Source organism: Cnephaeus nilssonii (genome assembly GCF_951640355.1).
Source record: "Cnephaeus nilssonii genome assembly, chromosome: 15".
Taxonomy (NCBI): Eukaryota; Metazoa; Chordata; class Mammalia; order Chiroptera; family Vespertilionidae; genus Cnephaeus; species Cnephaeus nilssonii.
In genome coordinates, this window is record NC_137086.1 from 62450880 (window position 1) to 62475369 (window position 24490).

At 53.3% G+C, this 24490-nt stretch overlaps 1 protein-coding gene across 1 annotated transcript in view; it reads left to right on the forward strand.

The window, feature by feature from the left end:
• CNGA3 (cyclic nucleotide gated channel subunit alpha 3) overlaps positions 1 to 16721 on the forward strand; it is a gene marked incomplete at its 3' end in the record, with an annotated part of 39578 nt that extends 22857 nt beyond the window's left edge. Inside the window, exons 4-7 of the mRNA XM_079792657.1 lie at positions 823 to 999; positions 10337 to 10441; positions 12335 to 12441; positions 15322 to 16721. Of these exons, the coding sequence (XP_079648783.1) occupies positions 823 to 999; positions 10337 to 10441; positions 12335 to 12441; positions 15322 to 16721 (1789 nt within the window). The remainder of the gene's footprint in view (positions 1 to 822; positions 1000 to 10336; positions 10442 to 12334; positions 12442 to 15321) is intronic.
• Between the last annotated feature and the right edge of the window lie 7769 nt (positions 16722 to 24490).

Genomic DNA, 24490 nt, shown 5'->3' on the forward strand with positions numbered 1-24490 from the left:
ACGTGGGGTTGGGAGGCATCTTGTTGGACGTCCACAGCAGCTGTAAGCATCCACTTCTGGGACGTTTTCTTGCTTCAGTTTATTCCCTTAGGCTGAGGTCACAAGAGTGCAATTAGGTCAAAGTGTGTGACGATTTGTGACTTCACTCCAGGATGCTCAGAACTATTTTTATTGGGGTCTGTGGTGTGCACTGTCGGTGCCAATTCAGGAAACCAGATGCCGAAATACAGAGCTGAGCCTCTCTTCCATTCCCTCCTGGCAAAGACGGGATGGCAGGAGGCCGGCTCAGGGAGGCTGGAGCCAGGCCAGCTCTGGACGTGGACTGGGTCTCAGGGCCTGAGGCCCCGTGGGGTCTGGCTCCGGGAGAAGGGCCAAGGCAGGGAGTGACAGAATTTAAGCACAAGCCCGGGAGAAAATGAGGGTCCTGTCAGAAACAGTAAAACAACTGTGCTGAAGGGCGTGTTCCTTAAGCCTTGCTCGAAAGTTTTCACCATTTGGACATAGAATTGTTTACTCTTCCTGTGCTTCCGGTTGTGACAAAGAGTTCCTCACGGGCAGCAGGAACAGTGAGCAGAAAAGCTCGTGCATGCCCATTGGAAGGAAGGCCCGTGCCTTGGTGGAGTCAGGTGTTAGAAGGACAAGGCCATAGTGAGGACACTGACCCTTCCTGAGGGTGCTGAGCTCTGGGTGCACACAGAGGAGACGGGAATAAACGGCCCACAGGGTGAGGCGCAGCCTGAGTCCGGGACCTGGCAGGAGGCGAGCGCGTTCCTCGCCCTCCTCCGTGCGCTGACTGCCCTCTGTGCCCTTCCACGCTTCCAGGCTGTGGCGCCTCATCGTCTCGCTGCGCATCTGGGCTTCCAGACACGCACACCACAGGGACCAGCGACCGGACGCTTTCCTGGAGCGTTTCCACAGTGCCGAGCTCAAGGAGGTGTCCAGCCGAGAAAGCAATGCCCAGAGCCAGGGCGGCCAGGAGCCAGCAGACAGCGAGAGAAGGTGAGGAGCCAGCGGGAGGTGAGCACCTGCGCCAGGCAGGAGGCATCGCTCGCTAGGTCGGCTCAAAGCCGCCCCTGGAAGAAGGCTTCTGTCTTGGGAGAGCACCAACTGTCTGCCTGAGTCCAAGAAGTCCTGCGGGAGGGAAACCCTCTACCCAGAGGCCCCAGCCTCCTGTGACCCCTGACCCCATCCTATTCAGAGCTCAGCTAGTGTCCCCAGGAACGGGTGCTCTCAGAAACACACATGGGGGTGCTTGGCTCACCCATCTCGGTCCACCACAGGGCCCTCCTAGACTGCACTGTAACCCACCTTGATACAAACCCACCGGAAACCGGGAACCTCGGGGAGAACCTCAGTGGTACCCAGTTTTAGGCAAAGGGATGCATGCATTTGTCTGGGAAGAAGGTCTGCAGGTTGATGGGAATTTTCAAGGGGAACCACTCCTGTTCCAGATCAGGTTAAAAACCATGGGGAGGAGGAGCGCAAGGAGGGTCCGGGCAGGGTGGGAGCGTGTTCACCTTTGACAGGAGAAGGGGCTGCAGAACAAGGGTCTGGCGTCATCTTGCCCGCCCACAGCCTTCTCCACACCCGTTGACTGATGGGAACGAGCAGTCGACTCTGTCGACTTCCCAATGTGGCCAGATGAGTGGAGGGTTGAGCTAGGACCTTATCAGGGAACCGGGCTCCATTATATCCAGAGGCCTGGTCCATGGCGGGAAGGGTCAGAGTGGGTAGATGAATTCGATGGTGCAGGATGGTAGCTGGTCAATTAGGGAGGCTTCCTGGGGGAGGAAGCCTGAACTTGTGAAGCAAAGTCCCATTGGCAAGGCAAGGTGCTCGCAGAGCAGGTGTTGGTGCCGTGGGTTTGGGCTGTGGGACCACCAGCACAGAGGTGTGGACACGCCCATGGAGCTGAGCTTTCGCTCCTTCCCAATCTCACAGGGAGGTGTGGCTTCCTGGGTGCTCAGGGACTTGGAATGAATCCTCCGATGATCCTGTGTGAGGAGAGGGAGACCTGGGCGGGGCAAGCAGAAGTCCCCAAACGGCATTTGGCTGGATGGTCAGCATCGTGGAAGCGGGGCCCCGAGGGTCAGGCTGGGGTGCTACAGGCCGCTGGCTTTGGTCTCCAGGTCTCCCAAGGGGGCTGCAGAGACACGAACCAGCAAGCCACCCTCCAGCTCGGTGAGGCCACGCTGGCTTCCTGCACCAGCCGTGCCCCAAATGTGCCTGGTAGTGGACAACTTGGAGAGAATGCCTTTGACCATGAAGTACCGTGCTGTCCAGCTTTAAATAGGTGTTTGCTTGGATGCAAAACCAGCTCCACCTTCTACGGGGCTCTCACATAGATCAGGGCGGGCGGGACCGGAGGAGTTAAGATGGATGTGAGGGCGGGGGATGGGAGCAGAGAGACTGAACCCTGGGACAGCTCTGTCCACCGTCTATGTTCGCCCTGCTAATGGGAAGTGACAGCTGTGACCGAATCCTGGAGCAGGTGCCCTTCGAGAGCCAGACAAGGGCAGCAACTTGTCACTGCTGCTGCGGCGTCCACTCTGGTGTGCCAGGCACTTGGCGGCCTTACCTGAGAGCGCCGAGGCCAGGGGCCACGTTGGGCCCGTGGCTGCGCCCTTCATGCCGCTGTCACACGGTTAAACTGTGTGAAATAGAGTCAAATCTGAGGCAGATGCTGGATGGAGTGAATGGTTGATCGCATTTATCCAGAAGCCTCCGGTTAGCCAAGCGGTCACCCGCTCTTCCCCCAAGGCTTCCATCACAGCGAACTAGTCACAACACATTTTGGCCCCTGACATCCCCCGTTCCTCAAGCTGCGTGCAAGGCCCGGAGGGGGTGTGTGTAGGAATAGCCCCTGGGGACCGGTCCCCTGCGTGGAGCTGAGTGCCGGTTCCCACGTTCGCTCCCTCGGCCTCCTGCAGTGGCTGGCTGGGCCAGAAGCAACGCCCACACCTGCAGCTACTCAGAGGTGTGAGCATCTCTGCTCCCCGCTGAGCCCTCGCCTTTCCGCCTCTGAGATGCCCAGCTTTGCCTCCCCCTTAAGTGTTCCTGCTTCCCACCCTGCAAACACTGACACACCATTCTAGAATCCTGTTCCTTCCATTGGAACGCCATCCCGTGGACAAGGGGAAGGACCTGGTCATTTCTTGGGGCAGGTCATCTGATCTCTTTGTCTCAGTTTCTTGTCTATAGAGCAAGGGGTTGGATGGGATGGACGTTTCAAGCTTAGAGCCTCCATTGCTGTGTATGTGAGTGCAAAGCCGGGCTCCTTGTGGAGCCGCGGGTCATTCTTCTCAGAACCCCCGCACCGCACCCTACCCCGTACTCCTGGGTGCCAGCGAGACGCTCTCATTCAGGCCGATTCAGGCCGATTTGGTGGATGGAATCAGGGCAGTGGGAAGAGGAAATTTTTATTTATTTAATTAGTTATTTGGTTAATTCTCACCCAAGGATATTTTTCCATTGATTTGTAGAGAGAGTATAAGGGAAGGGGAGAGACCCAGACAGAGAAAAATTTATTGGTTGCCTCCTACATGTGGCCCTGACCAGGGCCAGGATTTGGCCTGCAACCCAGGCATGTGCCCTTGACCGGAATCGAACCTGGCACCCTTCAGTCCAATCGACCGACGCTCTATCCACTGAGCCAAACCAGCTAGGGAAGAGGAAATTTAAATTGGTTTAGCATAGCCTCTAGAAACGGTGACCCGCTGCCATTCCTTCCTGTCACCAGATGCTGAGCCGGCAGATAGCTATGATGTGTGATCATGGCAAATGCCACTCAAGAGCCCAAGGAGGGCGTGTGCCTGTGTGACCATACAGTGTGTTAGCACGTGCGCACCATTCTCCCGCCTTCTTCATGGAATGCCATGGGAACAGGTAGAGGAGCATCTCAGTTGGAGCTTAGGGAAAAGCCATCCATACCAGGGAGAAATGCCAAGTCCTTGACTTCTGGTTGAAGGAGAAATGGGCCAAAGCTTTTTCTTATTTCCCTTTGTTCCTCCGGAAGAACATTTTTCCGTTTTCCTCCCTGAAACTTAGTTGCATTTTGTTTGCATAAATTTGGACATCAAATCCAGAAACCCAAATGCCAACAATCAAGAAAAATGAAATTATTTCAGCTACAAAACAATAGCTATTGCAATATGTGCTTGATTTAAAGCACCTGATTTTTTTTTTTATTGCCTAAAATTTTACATATGTCTCCTTTTACCCCAATTGACCCCCTCCCCCATCCCTGCCCAGCCCGGACAAGCCCCCGCCACTCCAGTGTCTGTGTCCACTGGTTATGTTAATATGCATGCATATAAGTCCTTTGGTTGCTCTCTGACCCCTCCTCCCCTGCCATTTGTCTCTAGATCGATCTATTCTTGTCCATCAAATGATGTTGATCATTATATCCCACATATGAGTGAGATCATGTGATATTTACACCTTTGAAAGCTGGGTTGTGTCCTGCAGTCAGGGAAGGGCTCCGGGCTCTAGAAACCAGGGACAGAGGCCCTGGGGGTCTCTTGGCTCCTTCGTCCTGGGCTGCCTCGAGGGTGAGGATGGGGGTGGATGGTGTTGGCTGCACTGAGCTCCTATAAATCTTTTCCGGGCTCATATCATGGGTCCAACACTGCAGCCAAGGACCAAGGGACAGAATCGGAGACTGTGCCAAACAGGGCCACCTAGACACAGAGGTACAGGAACAACTCCTGAGGACACCCATCCCCATTCCTCCACCTCTTCTGGCGTTTCCTCTGAGTCCCCGGAGTCCTGACTCTCCCTCCCTGATCAAACTGTTCCAGCCAAAACCAGTATAGTTTTGCAGCTGTGTGTGGGTCTTTTGGGTCAGTGCTGGGTGGTTGTGGGGGTGCAGCTGGATAGTGCTGGGTCTTTCAGAGGCCCTCAGCAGGTTGGTAGCCAGAGGAAAGGCCAAAGTCTGTAATCAGGGGCCAAAATCCTGGACAAGGAAACCTGAGCCTGGGCACGCTAAACCTCAGCAAGGTTTAGCATGCCCAATAAGCTTGTAGGAAGCGCCCTCTGCTGGTGTTTTGGCATTAAGACAGTGGCAGAAAGGACTTAAGAGGGCATGCATAGAGGACAGAGAATGGGTGACTGTCCTTGCTCTTCTCACTTAACAAGCTAAATAGATTTTATTCTTATTCTATGTATTCATATATGCATTGTCAGAAACTTTCAAAACACAGAAAAGCACACATGAGCATATACCCGCAGAGAAGTACACGTCCTGTTAACAGGAATCCTATTATCAGAGAAAACCCTTCTTAACATATTGGCAAAGATACCTCCCAGTTTTTCCTAGGTATAAAAATTGAATGGATAGATAGACAGATATATCTAATATATTTAATACAGATACTGGTTAAGAGCATTTGCATCCCAATTTGAAGCTTTGTGACCTTGGGTAAGTGACCTGACCTCTCTGTGCATCAGTTTCCTGACCTGTAAGATAGGTATTGCAGCGTTGTCTGGCTTGCAGATTTAGTGAAGACTAGATGTGTTAATTATATAAAGTGCTTAGCACAGTGCCTGGTATATAGTAAGTGCTCCATAAATATTGACTAGTATGTTAAGCAGAATAATTTCAGACTGCAGCTGGAGCCGGGCTTGGGGATTGGGACCTCAGGCGGCAGGTCCACCTGGGCCAGGCATGTGAGCACAGGCAGGGGATGTGTTGTCACTGGCCGGGCCCCTGCAGTCCCCATAGCGCCCAGCCCTCCTGGCTGCCCACCTTACCTCGTCTCCATGCAGCACGGCTTCTCGCCGGCCAGCCCATAGCAGCCGCCTCCAGCAGCTGGAACTCACCGAAGACAACTTCTCTGACATGGGCTCTGCGGTCCTCACGCCATGTCCAGTTCTTCGCCCCCTGGTTTGGACACTGCGAGAGGCTTGCCCTGGAGTGTGAGGCTGCAGCTACCAGATTAAAAGGAATTGTTCCATCAGCAAAGGTTGATTGTGCTGCCAACACAGACACGTGTAATTAGCATGGAGTCCGTGGGTATCCGATCCCGAGGCACCTGGAGATGTGAAGAAGCAGGTGCTGGGATGGGCCCAGGACTGCTGAGGGGATGCAGCCACCTGGACAGGCAGGCAGACCAGCGTTGGTTCCTCTCAGGACTGAGGAAGGATCGGAGAGACTCATGAGTGATAAAGAGACTTCTGTGGTGGATTTTTTTCAGGGGTTTATTCAGTGAAGCTCTGAGTTTCTAAAAGCAGCCAGCAACTTGAGGCCCTGACTGGGTAGCTCAGTTGGTGAGAGCGTTGTCCCGATCTGTAAGGCTGCGGGTTCAATCCCCGGTCAGAGCACATATAAGAATCAACCAATGAATGCATCAATAAGTGAGGCAACAAATGGATGTCTCTCTCCCTCCCCCCTCTCTCTTCCCCTCTCTCTGTCTAAAAAAACAACATCAAAAGTAACAATAATAAAATAAAAGCAGCCGGAAACTGGAGGGATAACTACGGATTTGCACACAACAAACGGTGTTGAGTTTCTGGTGAACACGTGTGGTGATAAGAGAGGGCACCCCTGTGTTTTGTCCTTCACATCTGATGAACACGGGTGAGGACAAGACTGGCATATACAGAACAGAAGATTTAAATTCATGCAGGAAAACATGTTTGATGTCACCCTCATATGACAGAAGACGACGAGGGCCGACACAGGCCAGGACTTCGCAGGGATGGCTCTGCGGTGGACCCTGAAACGAACGCCAAGGCTCCCGGCTGCTGAGAAACGGGTGAGGGTGGTGGCCGAGAACCCCTGCATGGATGCTGGACACAAGCTCAGCTTTAGCCACGCACTTTCCCTTCTGGCTCGGGAAGCACTGCGGACAGGTTTCTGTTGTTGCGTCAGAACGGCAGGAAGAGAGAGTTTGTCACGCAGGAGTCCTTGCGTGAGGCCGAGGCTCTGGGGAGGGTCCCGCAGGACTACTTTGATGGCAGCCTGAAGGGGTGGATGCCTGAGGCTTGAGCCTGTTCCCGACAGTAGCATTGATCCGGAAAGGCAGTGGCCGGTAGAGCAGTGGTTCCCACGGAGCCAGGCCCTAATCCCTACGCCCTGTGGCAAAGGGACTTGGCAGACGTGATTGGGTCTAAGGGCCTCGAGACAGCAGAGATCCTGATTCTGGATGATCGGGGTGGGCCCTCTAATCACAGGCTTCCCTCGAAGTAGAGACCCTTCCGCAGCTGCAGAGAAGCAGGGAGAGCTCGGACTACCGTTTCTGGCTTTGGAGGTGGGAGACGGGGACCGCAGCCGAGGATGCAGCAGCCTCGGTAGGGAATCAAATTCTGCCAACAGTCCAACGAGCGGAAAACTCATTCTCCCGAGTCTTCCGAAGGGTCACGGCCTGTGGCGCCTCGATGTTAGCCAGGCCACACTCTGACTCACAGCCCTGCAAGGCCACCCTGGGTCCTGTAAGCCGTGCACTTGGGGCGATGTGTTCTGGCAGCAAAACAAAACGAATGCAGCTGCTGCTAAACGCCTGTGCAGCCTGCTTTGTAACAGCTAAACACCAGGGCCGTTTCCCCCGCCTCGGAATATTCTTCAACGACACTTGAAGAGGCCTCTGGAATTCCCATCAGCGAAGCTGTATGACTAGGTGGCTTACACTTCTGTCTTTACACGGAATGTCAGTGGCCATTCTTTTGTAAGCGTGTTTGCACACAGCTTTGGTTATCTCCTTGGGAAATGCTATGTGAACTGCACTGGTCTTTTTCAACGGGTGCTTAATTAGCAGACATTTATTTCCCCTCCAGTGCCTCCCTCCAGGGTGTGCAGTAGGGAATCAGAGGGGCCTGTGGATGGCTGGCGGGGACCCCGAAGGCAGGCCAGGTGCCTTACCCTCGGCCCGTGTCCTCAGCTCTTCAATGGGCCGTGATGCCTGGCTTGCAGAACGATGGCAACTATGGATAGGTGACCTTGATGACTGCCGGTCCTTAAAAGACAGCCGTGAAGAAGAGGAAGCGGAGAGAAGCACCTGTTGAGGAGATAGCTACACTCGCAGGCCTTCCCGCGAGGGGAAGAGGGGCTGTTCCCCACCAGCCTCGGGCGTGGGAGCCCGCTGTCCCCTCGCCCCCCAGCTTGCTCCCCACCCAGGTTTTTATTTGATGTCCAGATAGGTTTTGAGAACCAGCAGGCCACACCCTTCCCTTCAGAACAAAGCGCTGTGTAGGTGACTTTGTCACTCTAAAGCAGGCGTCCTCAAACTACGGCCCGCGGGCCACATGCGGGTGTTTTTGCCGTTTTGTTTTTTTTACTTCAAAATAAGATATGTGCAGTGTGCATAGGAATTTGTTCATAGTTTTTTTAACTATAGTCCGGCCCTCCAACCGTCTGAGGGACAGTGAACTGGCCCCCGGTTTAAAAAGTTTGAGGACCCCTTCCCTAAAGTGTGGGTTTGGGGTTATTTCCCAGCACCTCACAATGCCTCGTCTCAGCTGGTTGAGACGTCTCAGGGGCGCATGAAAATGGGTCGGAAATTGCACGACACTGAGCTGAGCCTCTGTGGACGGGTCGGTGGACACGCGTAAGCCTCATCGGCTGGCTACCTCACACTTCGGGAATGATAATAACAATAACGATGATGATGATGATGATGATGATGATGATGAAATCAGTAACCCCTTTCCGCCGGTGTGCTAGAAAGAGCCACTCCCTGCCATGGCCTCTCCTCCGTGTCACTCCGGCTCCCCCTCTCCGCATGGTGGTGTGTGTGCTGTAAGAAAATTGCTTAATGTCCCCTGTGTCCTCCAGTGACAAGGCAAGAAAGAAGAAGAGAAAGGGAGGAAGAGAGAAAGGAAAACTGCCTCAAACGAGGGGAGTAATACTGAGGGAAGTGCTTCCAAACCGCTTCAGTAGCACGTGGAGCCTGCCGCGCCCGGGCCCAGGACCTGGGGCCCAGGGTGACGCTGTCAGGCCTCCGGGGAGCCCTGGAGAGGAGGCTGCTGAGGGCTGCAGAAGAGGACTTGGTCCCAGGAGGCCAGGCTCCTGAGTCCTGTGAGGTCCCGCCCAGCAGAGGGAGGCCTGGCCCAGCTCTGGGGCTCCCAGGGGGCCTGCTGGGGTGGAGCCTCAGGGGAGCAGTTAGGGGCTGTCCTGGGACCCTGTGCCCCGCCCCTCCCCCCAGGCATTCTATCGGCCACACAAGTGCCTCGCTGAGGCCTTCTCCTGGGCTGTGAAAATACTGCAGTCCCAAACCTCAATCCTAACCCAGGGGCGACAAGGGCTTGGAACAGTCCAGATCCTACCAGTGAGAGGTCACCTTGCACTGCGGGTCCCAGTGAGGCAGAAAGTCCTGTCTCCTCCGGAACAGACCGGGGAGGAGACACAGGGACCCGGAGAAAGAGTCCTCGCCACCTCGGTAAACTCAAATCCTCCTCACATCCTGGGAGGGAAAATAGAAAGCACCCTAAGCCAGTGGTCGGCAAACTCATTAGTCAACAGAGCCAAATATCAACAGTACAATGATTGAAATTTCTTTTGAGAGCCGAAAACCGACTTCTGCGCAAGGGCCACGAAGTTTCAATCGCACTGTACATGCGCGCCCACACGTGGTATTTTGTGGAAGAGCCACACTCAAGGGGCCAAAGAGCTGCATGTGGCTCGCGAGCCGCAGTTTGTCGACCACGGCCCTAAGTCATCGCTCCTCTGCGTGTGGCCACATTGCCCAGGTGACGCCTGGGTTGGTGGTTTGGATGGTGAGGCAGGACCCAGGTGCTGGGAATTGTGCCTTTAGAACAAGCATGTCAAGCTCAAAGGCTAACATGGGCCAAAATAAACGAGGCATGCAGCCTGCGGGCCGCGAGTTTGCCACACTTGCTTGAGAACATCTGTGCAAGTGACGTGAGCACGGTGGAAAGCCTTCCCACGGGAACGTCCCAGGCTCCCAAATTCTGCTCCGAGGGGAGCTGCCGAGCCCTGAGCAAGTGTGAATGCACGTTGGCAGCCCCGCTGGAGGGCTTGGGTGGCCGGGGGATCTGCATTTCCACAAAGCTCCCAGACTCCAGCAGCAGCCCTGTGGCATCCCCAAGCTGCCTTTCCGTTCCCAGCATCCTGCGGACATGGAGGATGCCAGGGGCACGTGGGGATGGCACCACCGTGATGTGATAGGCAACTTGGCTTCCTGGGGAGCTGAGCTGGGGGGGGGCACCCCCAGCGTCGGCCCTGCCTCCAGCCTCTCTTCCCAGGAGAGCCCTGAGACCGACCGGACCGGGTCTGGAACAGCCCCCTCTGAGGTTCCGCCCACAGGGTCCTCGGGTCCCCAAGCCCCTCCGCAGCTGTGGTCTCTCAGCACTCTGCGCTGTTTGTGGTGTCTGTTTCCAGAAAGAAGGACCCAGTTGTGGTGGACCCCTCCAGCAACGTGTACTACCGCTGGCTGACCGTCATCGCCCTGCCGGTCTTCTACAACTGGTGTCTGCTGGTGTGCAGGTAGGGGTGTGGCTGGGCCTCCACCCAGGGAGGGGGTGGGGAGGGAGGGCTGCCCGGCTTCAAGACGGGACTCTGCGTGTCGCTCAAGAGCCCGGGCTCCTCTCGGCCACGCAGCTGCTGGCGCCTGTGTCTCCATCGGCGGCGAGGCGGCTCTGGAGGAGCATCATGCGGGCTCCGAAGCGCTATGCCAGGGTCCACAGCACCTGGGAGCCTTGATGGAGGTGTAGGAGGAAGATGAGGGCGAGCTGCAGCTGCTCTGAGCGCAGGGTGCTCTGAGGGCAGGGTGCAGGGGAGGAGCCTGCTCTCTGTGGGCTGTGGGTCGGTGCAGGGGGAGCTGCTGCTCCTATGAAGGCAGCAGGGCCTTCGGGTGCTCCTGAGCAGGCCTGCAGAGCAGGGGTGCGTCCCTGGGCCAGCGTGTGCTTCGGGATGCAGGGGCGAGCGGTGGCTCTTCCGGGGACAAGCGGAGGCTCAGGGACTTTAAGGAAGCTGCAGGAGAGGGAGGCAAGAGCAGTTCCTCTCATAAGAGGCAGAGGGAGGGGGGACTCGAAGTCTCTCCTAGGAAGACGCTGCTCCTCAGGGCAGGTGGGGCCAGGCTTTCCTGGGCAAGCCTGCAGGACAGAGACCTGGCGCTGCTGGCCTCTGTGGGCAAGCAGGGGGTCTGCCGGAGAGGGGGCAGGATGTGTTGTTTCTCCTCCAGGGGGTAGGCGGGGCCTGGGCCTTCTGAGCCAGGTACAGGGCAAGGATGCAGGGACAAGAGGCTGCATGTCTGAGTGACCCGTGGCTTTGGGGCATCCTGGTCAAGTCCAGAGACAAGAACGCAAAGGTGAAGGGGCCCCTGGGGGTGGGAGTTTGGGCCCCTGGAGGGGATGAGCAGGTGCAGCTACTCTTCTGGGGGTAGGGACTCTGGGAAGGCCCTTCGCAGGCATTCGGGGACAGAGCTGTTGATTTTCTGGGGTACACCGAGGGTTTGGGCTTTTCTAATCAAACTTCGGGAACTGATAAGGGGTGAGCTGCTACTCTGAGAATAAGCAAGGGGTTGGGGTCTCTTCCCAGCAGGCTGCTGGGCAAGGACACAGGGTGGGCTCTTGCTATTCTGGGGGTAGTAGGAGGCACCGGGGAGGGAGGCAGGGGAGCTGTGGGCATTCCTGAGCAAGCCTGCAAGGCAGGTATGACTGTTGGAGATACACAGGGCGTTGGGGTCCCTGAGCACGTGGTGGGGGCGCGGGCAGAGGTGCTGCTCGGTGAGGGCACGCAGGGCGTCGGGGTCCCGGAGCCAGCCTGCCAGGTGCGACAGCAGGTGAGTCCTGCTCTCCTGGTGGTGCTGGAGCCGCCTGCCCAGGCCGCCCGGCAGGTGTGCAGAGCCCCGGGCTCTCTGAGGGTCATGGGCTTTCAGGATTACCTGAGCAAGGGGCGGTCTCCTCTCCTCTGAGGGTAAGTTGGGGTGAAGCAGGGAGAACTGAGGGCCTCTCCCAGCCCGCCTGGGGATGGGGGCAGGCTGCTGCTCTCTGGGGGTCCGGGGTATTTTGCGGGTATTGTCTGTATGAGAAGTGGTGAACATAAAGATGGAGGAAGTAGAAAACATTTACTGGCTTGTTCCGTGGCTAATCCTCCAGAAAGTCTCCTGTCTTTGGCCTGAGAAGGGCAGGTCCTCAGCCTGCTCCTGGCCCGGCAGCGAGGCCCAGAGAAGCCGCCCGGCCTCGGAGCTCCCTGCTCAGAGCAAGCAGGGCCCGCGCTCTGGGGTCAATCCCAGCTCTTCTTAGCTACGCGACCTTGGGCAGAAGCTTTGGGAGCCTGGTCCCCTCCTCGGGGCCTGGTGATGACGCCGGGGCACAAGCCCTGCAGGCCGGCCGGTGTCCGGGCCCTGCAGACACCTCTCCCTGTCGCCCTGGGCAGGGCCTGTTTCGACGAGCTGCAGTCTGAGCACCTGGTGCTGTGGCTGGTCCTGGACTACGCGGCGGACGTCCTCTATGGCCTGGATGTGCTGGTGCGCGCCCGGACAGGTGAGTGCCCCCAGCCGGATGTCCTGGGCCCGGCCACATGCCCCACATCAGGAGGGCCCAGGGGACCACACCATGTTCAGGGAGATCCAGAACGGTAGGGTAGGCATTTCCTACCCCTGCCCACTGGAGGCCAAGAAGGTCTGGGGGCCTGCAGCAGGGACGGGGTGGTGCCGCCTCACGAGCTTCCTCTGCTCCTTGGACAGAGCCCCAAGCAGGGGTCATGACCCTGGGTTCTGGTCTTCTTGTCCCAATGAGCTGTGTGACCCTGTGCAAGTCGAGCTGTCTTTCTGGGCCGCATTGGTTCCCATTGACACCGGAAATAAGGAGGCCACATCATCATCTCAAAGCCCAGCCCAGCCCAGCGCGGCTGGAGGCAGGAGGCAGAGCTCGGTCAGTCTTCGCGTGGGCAGCCGGAGGACCAGGACCTGCTGCCCCGTGGCTGTCAGAGGAGCACTCGGTGTGGAGAACTGACTGGAACAGGCCTTCCTGCAGGTGCCTCTGGCTGCAAGTGGGGCTAAAGCCCCAGCCGCAGCCCCCAGCTGCGGTGCCTCCTACTACCCCCAGAATAGCAAGAGCCCACCTGTGTCCTCTGGCTGCAAGTGGGGGGTTAAAGCCCCAGCCGCAGCCCCCCTCCCCGGTGCCTCCTACTACCCCCAGAATAGCAAGAGCCCACCCTGTGTCCTTGCCCAGCAGCCTGCTGGGAAGAGCCCCCAACCCCTTGCTTATTCTCAGAGAGTACTGTTCTGCATCTTTGGGGCACCTTTTCCTAATTTGCATGAAGACATTACGTAAGCTCGTGGAGACCCTGCTTGTGACTGCCAAGATTTTTTAGCTAAAAACTGTGCCATAGCTGTCGATATAAACATGCCGGATCACAGCAACAAGCCGTGCAGCTCGGCAGTGCGCACAGTGATGCAGCCACCTCCGTTCCCCAGAGAACGGCTGCGATGGAGACGGCAGGCAGGACTTTCCATCGGCTGACTTCGAAGCTGAGGCCAGAGACGCTGAGTGGCCCAAAGTCCACGGTCACTCCCCAGCAGCCCTCCTGCTTCCATCCACATCAGTGCCCGGCGTCGTAACTGAAGTCCTCCTGCACACAGCCCGAGGCTTGCACAGTGACTGAGCCAGTCCCGGTGGTCGGCCACTCCACAGTCACGTGAACCTAGCAAGACACCATTGCTCCTGGAGTGGCCCAGCTCCTGGGGCGGGCTGTCCCTGTTTCAGCCCGTTCAGCAGCACAGGGCACTCTGGCTCAGGTGTGGCCCACCCCCCTTGTGCCTTGGTGCTACCCTGGCAACCTAAGACTCAGCAGGAATCCAGGGGTGAGGAGGCAGGTGGGCAAGAAACCAATTGGCTGTGGATTATATTCCAAAGGGGAGGAAAAAAAAACTATTCAAAATTGAAAGAAAATGTAATAAGGAAGTACCGAGGAGTCTCGAGGTTCAAGGAGTGTCATGTAATGGTCTAGGTCAAGCATGTCAAACTCAAAGGCTAACACGGCCAAATAAACAAGGTTGAAGTTTATGTGGGCGGCAAAAACACAAAAGCTTCAATTTTCATAGAAACATAGGTTTATCTCCATAGAGACATGCTGCATACAAAGGGCTGAAACAAATGAGTCATCGTTAACATAAAATAATAGAACATTTTAATAAAATTAATATTTTTCTTGAACATTAACTTACCAGATACTGAATAACTGCACAAATTAGTAAGTGTAACACAAATAAACCTATTTTTCTTGTTCTCCGAAAGGGAAATATTTCCTGTTGCGCACCCCAAACAAGTCAGTCCAAGACTAATGACATGGCAACTGGCTGCTAAAATATTCGCTGCTGGTATTAGTGGAGAGAATTGGTGCTCCTTCGTGTAAGGCACGTAAGGGAAATGAATGCAACACGATTATAGTAATCAGTCATTAGTGAATGTTGTAGTTCGTTATTAATAATTATGTGTAACAGGATATTGTAAAAGTTAAGCTATGAAATTTTTATTAAAACGTTTCTTACATACCGTTATATTGGCTGGGCCGCAAAAATATTCTTTGTGGGCCGCATGTGGCCTGCAGGCTGCGAGTCTGACATGCTTGGTCTAGGTTCTCCATAAACATGAGTTAACCGAAGAATGAAGTAAAGAACGGGGGTTAGGAAGCAGGATGTCCCTGACTCGCAGGGTCCAGGCCCGTCTGATTCTCGGGGGGGGGGGGGGGGGGAGCTCCAGGTTCCATGCTCCCAGAGCCCCTTGGATGACGTCGTGTGCGGCCAGCAAGGAGAACACTGCTTCCCTGGACAGTGTCTCCGGCAGGCAGCTCATGCCCACTGGTGACTGGGGACGCCAGCTGCATGGCCACGACCTGTGCTTTTAACATTTTTATTTGTGTTTTCATACATGCCCCCAATCAGAGTGAGCAGTATTATGGATCCTCGGGTACCCTCACCCAGCTTCAAGAGTCATCAACATTTTGCTAATCTTGTTTCTACCCTCACCCCCACCCCTTTCTTGGCTGGACTACTTTAAAGCAAATCTCAGACAGTAACCCTTATACCATGTATCTCTAATTTTCAAGGACTCATTAGAAAATATAACTTCCATTTATGTTTCAGAATTTAATAATCATTTCTTTCTATTTCTAATGCCCAATCCACAGACAAATGGACCCAATTGATGTATAATTTTAATTGAATAAAATGGATTAGGACATCATAGACTGGTAAATATCAGTACATTTCCTGTAGGAGCGGTAAGTGTGGTTTTTGAAGTGGTGTCTAATATTAGTGTACCACTATGTCTTCTGTAGTCACGATGTGAAATATCTTTCTGAGGGCCCTGGTCCAAAAACAGCCTCTTTGGTGCCCAAGTGACCTCCACCTCCCTCTCTAGGCTTCCTCGAGCAAGGCTTGATGGTCAGGGACACCAAGAGGCTGTGGCGGCATTACACAGAGACCTTGCAGTTCAAGCTGGACGTGCTGTCCCTCGTCCCCACAGACCTGGCTTATTTCAAGCTGGGCATAAACTACCCGGAGCTGAGGTTCAACCGCCTGCTGAAGTTTGCCCGGCTCTTTGAATTCTTTGACCGCACAGAGACGAGGACCAGCTACCCCAATGTGTTCCGGATTGGGAACTTGGTTTTGTACATTCTCGTCATCATCCACTGGAATGCCTGCATCTACTTCGCCATTTCCAAGTTCATTGGTTTCGGGACAGATTCTTGGGTCTACCCAAACATCTCAAACCCGGAGTACGGGCGCCTCTCCAGGAAGTACATTTACAGTCTGTACTGGTCCACCTTGACCCTCACCACCATCGGTGAGACTCCACCTCCTGTGAAAGACGAGGAGTACCTCTTCGTCGTCGTAGACTTCCTGGTGGGCGTCCTGATTTTTGCCACCATCGTGGGCAACGTGGGCTCCATGATCTCAAACATGAACGCCTCCCGGACTGAGTTCCAGGCCAAGATTGACGCCATCAAACAGTACATGCAGCTCCGCAAGGTGACCAAGGACTTGGAGACGCGGGTCATCCGGTGGTTTGACTACCTGTGGGCTAACCGCAAGACGGTGGATGAGAGGGAGGTGCTCAAGAGCCTCCCGGACAAGCTGAAGGCCGAGATCGCCATCAACGTGCACCTGGACACCCTGAAGAAGGTCCGCATCTTCCAGGACTGCGAGGCGGGGCTCCTGGTGGAGCTCGTGCTGAAGCTGCGGCCCGCGGTGTTCAGCCCCGGGGACTACATCTGCAAGAAGGGGGACATCGGGAGGGAGATGTACATCATCAAGGAGGGCAAGCTGGCGGTGGTGGCCGACGATGGGCTCACCCAGTTCGTGGTCCTCAGCGACGGGAGTTACTTTGGGGAGATCAGCATCTTAAACATCAAGGGGAGCAAGTCAGGGAACCGCAGGACGGCCAACATCCGGAGCATTGGTTACTCGGACCTGTTCTGCCTTTCCAAGGATGACCTGATGGAGGCGCTCACCGAATACCCTGATGCCAAGAAGGCCCTGGAGGAGAAGGGACGGCAGATCCTGATGAAGGACAACCTGATCGACGAGGACCTGGCCAAGGCCGGGGCAGACCCCGAGGACATCGAGGAGAAGGTGGAGCACCTGGAGTCCTCCCTGGACACCCTGCAGACCAGGTTTGCGCGGCTCCTGGCCGAGTACAGCGCCAACCAGATGGCGGTGAAGCAGCGCCTCAGCCAACTGGAAAGCCAGGTGCGGCTCTGTGGGCCCAGCCCTCTGCCTGAGGGGGTCGCGCTGGAACCAGAGACCAAGCAGCAGTGAAGGCAGGGAGGTCCCTCTCCTGCCTCGGGGAGTCAGCTGTCCTCAGGATACTATGAAGCCCAAGGCCAGGGACTTGGCAGGTTGCATTCCGGCTCCCCCTGCCCTTTGCAAACAGAGAGCCTCGGCTTCCTCATCTGGGAAATGGGACTTGTTCCGGCAGCCACAGACAAGTGGCAGGTTCTTACCAGGTCCACGGGGAAGCCTGCGAGGGGCGGGACCTTGTGGAGTGCCGGTGTCCCCAGGCCAAGCGTATGAAATCGTGGACACTGAACTCTTATTTTTTCACCCCTGAGGAATTCTTAGACGTCTGACCTTCCCTTTGTTACTCATGATCACCCCACCCCGCCCCCTCTGGCACCTGCCTCCACCCGTGCCGGAAGGGAGAGGCTGAACGTGTCTGAGGCAGATTTCTGAACCTGGTACCTCCTCGGGGGCTCTTTGTGACCCTAGAAACCCAGGCCTTTGGTGGAGCTGTGACAAGCTCAGGATGAAGCAAGGCCACCCCATCTGAGGTCACTTCAAGTCAGTGACGCAGATGCGGACGCCCTGCCCTCCAGCCCCCAAGAACGGGAATCTGTTTCACTGGAAAAAGAAAAGAGCATCTGAGCTGGGGAAGGAGCCTCTCCCTCTAACTCGCCAGAGGGATTGGAGACGGCCTCTCTCTCCCCCGTGGGGGCTCTAGGAGAGCCTTTCAGGTTGGAGCTGGGAATGGGGTCCCAGCCAAACACAGATGACACCTGGGACTTGGACAAGATGAGATCCTTAGGCCACATCTTCGCAAACTGCCCCTTCATTCCAGGAACCCTCACCCTCCCTTGGAATTACATCCTGAGGCAAAGCTCTTAGCTAGCCAAGAGCACAGAGTGCAGAATGTAGCTCTTAAACCCAGCCCATGGAATTCCATTAACATTTTATAAGATATTTAGACATTTGGGTTCTATGATTGTGAATTACAACCATAATGGTCCATCCTTTGCTTAAATACCCATTGGAAATTACCCAAAGAGAACTCCTCCTCCCTATGCAGACAAGCCGTATGGGCAGCTTTTCCTTCTCCTCTCTTTAGTCTCCTTCCCTCCCTCCCTCCCTCCCTCCCTCCCTCCCTCCCTCCCTCCCTTCCCTCTTTACCTCCCTCCCTCCCTTCCTCCCTTCCCACCTTCCTTTCCTCCCTCCCTCCCTCCCTCCCTCCCCTCCTTCCCTCTTTCCCTTCCTTCTCTTCCTTCTCTTCCTTCCTTCCTTCCTTCCTTCCTTCCTTCCTTCCTTCCTTCCTTCCTTCCTCCCTCCCCCCCTCCCTCCTTCCCCTCCTTTCCTCCTTCCTTCCTTCCTTCCCTTCTCGTCCTCTTCTTCCTGTTCCTCCTCTTTTTTCCCTCTTCTTCTCAGAAAAAATGTCCCATTTTGCTTTGGCAACTTTTGACTTTTTTGTGGTCTGATATCCTATATAAGAAAGAGGTAATATGCAGCCGAAACCGGTTTGGCTCAGTGGATAGAGCATCGGCCTGCGGACTGAAGGGTCCCAGGTTCGATTCCGGTCAAGGGCATGTACCTTGGTTGCGGGCACATCCCCGGTAGGGGGTGTGCAAGAGGCAGCTGGTCGATGTTTCTCTCTCATCGATGTTTCTAGCTCTCTGTCCCTCTCCCTTCCTCTCTGTAAAAAATCAATAAAAATATAAAGAAAGAGGTAATATGCAAAATAACTCTCATGCCCTCACAAGATGCCTGCCTACAACCAGGCCAGCAGGGGGGTTAGTGAGGGACGACCAAATGACTGAACAAGCAGGCTGGGTGGGGTGACCAGGCCAGTGGGGGGGGGACTGTGAGGGGCGACCAGGCTGGTGGGAGGGCAGTTGGGGGTGATTAGGTCAGCGGGGGGTGCAGTTGGGGGCAACCAGGCTGGCACAGGGGGCAGTTAGGAGTGACCAGGCCAGCAGGGGGAGCAGTTGGGGGCAACCAGGCCAGCAGGGAGGGCAGTTAGGGGCAACCAGGCTGGCAGAGGGGGGCAGTTGGGGGCGACCAGGCCGGAGGGGGAAAGTTGGGGGTGATTAGGCTGGCAGGGGGGGCAGTGTGGGGTGACTAGACTGGCAGGGGGGCAGTTAGGGGCAACCAGGCTGGCAGGGGGGGGCAGTTGGGGGTGATTAGGCTGGCGGGGGCGCAGTGAGGGGTGACCAGGCTGGTGGGGGGGCAGTTAGGAGCAATTAGGATGGCAGGGGGGCAGTTGGGTGCAATTAGGTCAGAGGGGGGGTGCAGTTGGGGGCAACCAGGCTGGCGGGGGGGGCAGTTAGGAGTGACCAGGCTGGCAGGGGTGACCAGGCTGGCAGAGGGGGGCAGTTAGGGGCGACCAGGCAGGCAGGCAGGTGAGCGATTAGGAGCCAGCAGTCCAGGATTGTGAGTGGGATATCTAAATGCCAGTTTAGGCCCGATAAACCGGCAGTCAGACATCCCCCAAGGGGTCCTTTTTGTGCACCAGGCCTCTAGTAATCCATTTGCCACATAACTGGTCCCTAATATAGTTCATACAAAAGGTGCTGCATTTTCAAGTATGTATTTTGATGGGTCTCTTCTGGTTTTTATTATGAATCATTTAACCATTTTAGCTTTAAAAAATAAATGTAAATGGTCTATTAAAGGAAGTTATGATGCAAGGTCATATCATCAGCAAAATGCAACTAGCAATGTATTCTCAAAACGCATATATTTTAAAAGCCTTAACTATTAATTATGCCTCCATTTATATTTGCACAGGAAAAATAAAGACAGATTAAAAAATATTGAGTGATTCCTGCTTCATATTTTTTTGAATTTTATCATAAGGGAAGATGCAACTGGGGTGTGTTTCTAGGGCCATGGCCTGGCTACCCCGGAAAGAACAGGTGCAGGTGAGCAGGGGACAGCACACGCCCCTGAGGGCCATACACAGGCAGGAGCAGGTAAGAAAACGCTACCAAAGTGACAGCGTGTGTCAGTGAAGAAGCCAAAGCACTCAGATAGATACAAAGTGTATACCAGGAGGGACGCTAAATTTGCAGGCATCTTTGTCCAGGGCCATCACGGGGTGTTCAGCTGTTTGGGAAGGCATGGCCAGGCAGGAAGCTGGGGAGCCTGGGGAAGCACCCCAGCTTTCCCACTGCTTCTACCCAAGGAGTCTGGGTAGCAAGTTAGAAAGTGGGAGGTCAGGCCCGCTCTTGTTCAAGTCTTAACCTGGCCACTTGGGCCAGTTATTTTAACTTAGGCCTCATCTCTCTCACCTGAAAAAGAGGAAGGATACTGCCAGGTCACAGAGTTGTTGTGAATAAACATGTTATTTTCCTAGAGGAATAAATGAATTATAATTTCAGCAAACTAGCCTCCACCAGCCAAGATGGTTGGGAAGCTGAGTCTCAGGTTGTCAGGACGTCTATTCACTGACTTGGAACCTGCGGTAGGATTTGTGGTCTCCCAGGCATGGAGGTCACCGTCAGAACCCAGGCTGGCATACGGCTTCTCATGGAAGTGTGTGTGCGCGCGCACATGCGTGGTGTGTGTGTGTGTGTGTGTGTGTGTGTGTGTGTGTGTGTGTCTGTTTGTCTGTCTCAGGACAGAGAGGCCCTGGGACGACAGGAAGGGAGGAAGTGGATATGGACTGATGCAGGGTCCCCGGCGGAACCCTGGGGAGGTAAGAGGTGGTGGGACTCAGGTGAGGCCTAGAGCTCTGGCTTTGTGGAACCCAGCCTGGCAAAGAGTCCAGTACCTCCAGCCTGGAAAGGCCCAAGGCTGTTAGTCCTCAAGGAACCAGACACAGATGGACAAAGGGCATCTTGGCAGGAACCAGTATGAAGAATGTCTGGAAATATTTGTTAACTCGAGCGATTCATCAAGCGAGATGCCTGTTCCACCCCTGCCGAAGCATCGGCCCTCGGAGATCTGCTGCTCCCACCCTCAAAGTTAAACAGGGCCAGGGACCTAGTCCAGCTTATCAGGCCACCTCTGTCCATCTCAGACCCTTCTGCCACTATTTTATCACATGGAAGCCAGGGCAGCTTCCTTCTTTGGTCTGGTGGCCATTAGTATTACCCCAAGGGAGGGATGCAAACTGTGATGAACAAAATCCTATCTAATAAAAGCCTAATATACTAAGTGTCTGGTCGACCAGTCGGCCGTTCAACCAATCAAAGCATAATATGCTAATGAAATGCTAAGGCTGCTCAACCACTTGCTATGATGTGCACTGACCACAAGGAGGCAGATGCTCCAACCATTAGGTTAGCTTGCTGCTGGGGTCTGGCACATCAGGACTGAGCAAGATGGGCCAGACATGCCCTGGAGCCCTCCCTCGGTCTCTCCCTGGCTGGCCAACCTCCTGCGTCTCTCCCAGGCCTCGATCCTGCACCAGTGGGGTCCCTTGGCCTGGCCTGTGCCCTCTTGCAATCCGGAACCCCTCAAGGCAGGTTGGAGAGCCGGTTTTGGCCCGATCCTGAAGGCCAGGCCAACAGACCCCACTGGTGCATGAATTCGGGCACCAGGCCTCTAGTAGAGAATAAAAGTGCTTTCCTGAAGCACAGGGCGAGAGTTTGTCCAGCAAAGATGAAGTTGCCCATCCCTGTCACCTAGCAACCCTTCTTCTGGCTCCACGTCATAGGAAAGCTCTCACCTATGTGTACCCAGAGACGGGTACAAGTGTTTATTATTATAGCATTCTTTTTAATAGATAAAAGGGAATAACCTAAATGTCAGAATCTAAGAACAAATTAGGATAAATATATAATATGTTAGGTATTTCACCAAGTAGAATTTAATAGAGGGATTGAATCATAAGGGCGTGGAGGGTGAAAGGGCAGGGACGGAGCAATGAGGTTATCTGAGAGAGCAACTGCGGGAGCAGCTGGGAGCCAGGGAAGGGTGCTGAGAGGGCAGTTCCTGGGAGCTGGACCCCGGACTTGAGGAAGGGCTCCTGCTGGCTGCTACTGGTAATTTAGGAACTCGGAGGAGTTTGGCCAAGATGGAACTGTGGACATTATCTGAAGAGGGTGAGATTGGTCCTGGGAGTCCCCCAAAAAAGTCCCTAAAGAAGTCTGGAACCAACTGCCCTTGCCATGATCTTCCATCAGTGCTAAGGCTCCATAACCAGGGCAGCATGGGACAGGAAAAGGAAAGTCCCTCTTCCCTCATGCTTCCTTTCAATCTTCCTTGTAGAGTTCTAGAAAAGCAAGGACAGGGTGGAGGACTTTGGACTTGACTGACAGTGTTGTTTCATTTGTATTTATTTGTTCACAAATGATTGTAATATTCCCCCATTTGTTTATTAGTCATTTGAATTTTTATTTTCTGTGCATTGTCCATTCCACACCTATTTTATGCTGACTAAACATTCCAGGGAAACAGAATCATCCCTCATCTAAGGTCTGGATAAGAAGAAAATCATGTTGTCAAATCACCCCAGGAGAGCGCTTGCATTGTCTGCTAGGCCCAGCACGCAGGTGTTCCCGCCAGCGGAGCAGATTGCTCACTCCTTGGCTGGGGACCGGAATAAATCGTTGGCTTGTTTTTAGTGACTATTATTCAGGGCTGTTACATATGGTTGCTCTAGTTGTGCATTGCCCAGAAGGGTCCCTTCTAAAAAGGCATCCTGCCCTAGCTGGTTTGGCTCAGTGGACAGAGCATTGGCCTGCAGACTGGAGGGTCCCGGGTTTGATTTCAGTCAAGGGCACATGCCCGGGTTGCTGGCTTGACCCCCAGTAGGGGTGTGCAGGAGGCAGCCAATCAATGATTCTTTCATCATTGATGTTTCTATCTCTCTCTCCCTCTCCCTTCCTCTATGAAATCAATAAAAATATATTTAAAAAATAAAGTAATTTAAAAAATAAAATAAGGCATCCTGCCTTATCATCAGCAATTTTTGTGTTTATTATAACAGTTTTGCAGCAGATAGCAGTGGAGGGTTTTGTTTTAATATGGTCATTACAGCATGACAGTTCTCCACCAGGGGGAGGTAAAGAGTCTTGTCTGGACAGACCCTGTCACTGAGCTACAGAGATGTGGGTTTTAATCAAGTTAATTTCTGACTCCCACTGGAGTGTTAAAGCATATGTGCAGCAATGATTCACTTCTGAGTTATTTTGTATATATTTACATACAAAATCAGGTGGCCAATATCAGCTGCCAGTGGAGAATGTAGCTTCTCCTTAAGATTTACGACTTCATGATAAAAACTGGCAAATGCCCTGATCATTTCTATAGAAGAGAGATAATGGAACACAAAAACACTAAAATGTCAGAAAATTTCATTTCCACAAAAGTGTGTGTATGTATTTCATAACAAATCAATATATCTTCGTGATTTTGAGTTCCTGTGACTAACAATTCAGAATTTCTATTTTATGTTTGATAATTTGCTTCATATAGTTTTGAAGAATGGCTTTATGTTTGTTACAGTTGTTCATATTGAGAAATAAAAAAGCCACTAACTAAACACACAGCAATAGAGTGACAAATGTTATTGAAAGCCTGATCTTCATTCAGTGTTTGTTACTATGTTAAATGAATGAATTGTTGAAATTGAACTGATGTCTATTTTTAAATGTTTGTGAATTTAAGTGTCTTTCTTTTTTTAAGCTAAGATTTAAAAACTCTCTCAGCTTGATTACAGCTAGCATGGCCATAAAATGTATTGTCTGAACTTTTTTTGAGAACATTTCTGAGAGTGAAAGGAGACTCTATTAATAGTTTGGTTGGGTAAATGTGCCAACTGTGGCTGTCTCATTGGTCACTCTTTTTTTAGAAAATAACATATAAAAATACTTTTGCATTTCCACAAGTTTGTTTGATTTTTCTGACTTTAATTTTATCCTAGGGCTACAGCTCTGGAATTTCTTTCCATTTATTTGAAAAAGTAATAAAACGTGTTTTTTTAAAATAAATTACTACCAGGAGGAGAAATAAAGTAAAAAGTCAGAAAATAAATTACACTTTTAAAGTTGTTTTATATTTGTTTGTTTTTATTCCAGACTATCTGAATTTAGTTTTTGGTGACATGAGGAGTCTCTGATACAATTCTAAATGAGATCAGAGAATTGTTTAACTTTTATTTTTAATAGGTTAATATATTTCCGTTTAAAGGCAAATTATAAATGCTAGCTTTCATACCTGAGGGGTGTGAACGTTGAGAAGTGTTCTGGTTTATTGAATTAAAATGGTTCTTTTAATAATTTTTAAGAAATATTTTCTGATAGAATTTGAAGACTTCAAGATAAAATATTTATCTCCAGTTCCATATTTATTCTTTCTCAAGCAGAAATATTAAGCTTTAAAGTTATATTAAAATAAAAAATTTCTTACACAATTCTATTTTATTTTCCTGTAAAAAATAGAGCTTTGGGGGAGAAGTCTACAAATGCCTATTTATGTAATGTACCAGCACAGGTCTGGAAGGATTTTAGAAGTTTCTCTTCTTTTTGTTTATGTGCATTTGGCAGTAAGATGTTAATTTTGCGTGTTTCTGAGTTACATGTTGCATTTCCTAACTTCTCCCAGGGGTTGCGGGCACCTGCATCACGGACGGCGCGCTCATCCTGCGGGCAGACAGCGGAGCGTGTCCTGGGAGCGGTCTCCTAGGAACCGTCCGCCTTGGGGACGCGTCAGGGGCTCACAGCGGAGCGAAACGCCCTGATCCCGGCCGGTGCGCAGGTCCCAGAGCCCCCGCAGGTGACACAGCCCCGGCGACCGCGGGTCTCGCGGGAGCCCAGGAGCAGGATTCCGAGCCGGTCTCGGGGCGGGCCCGGCGGGGCGCATGCGCGGCC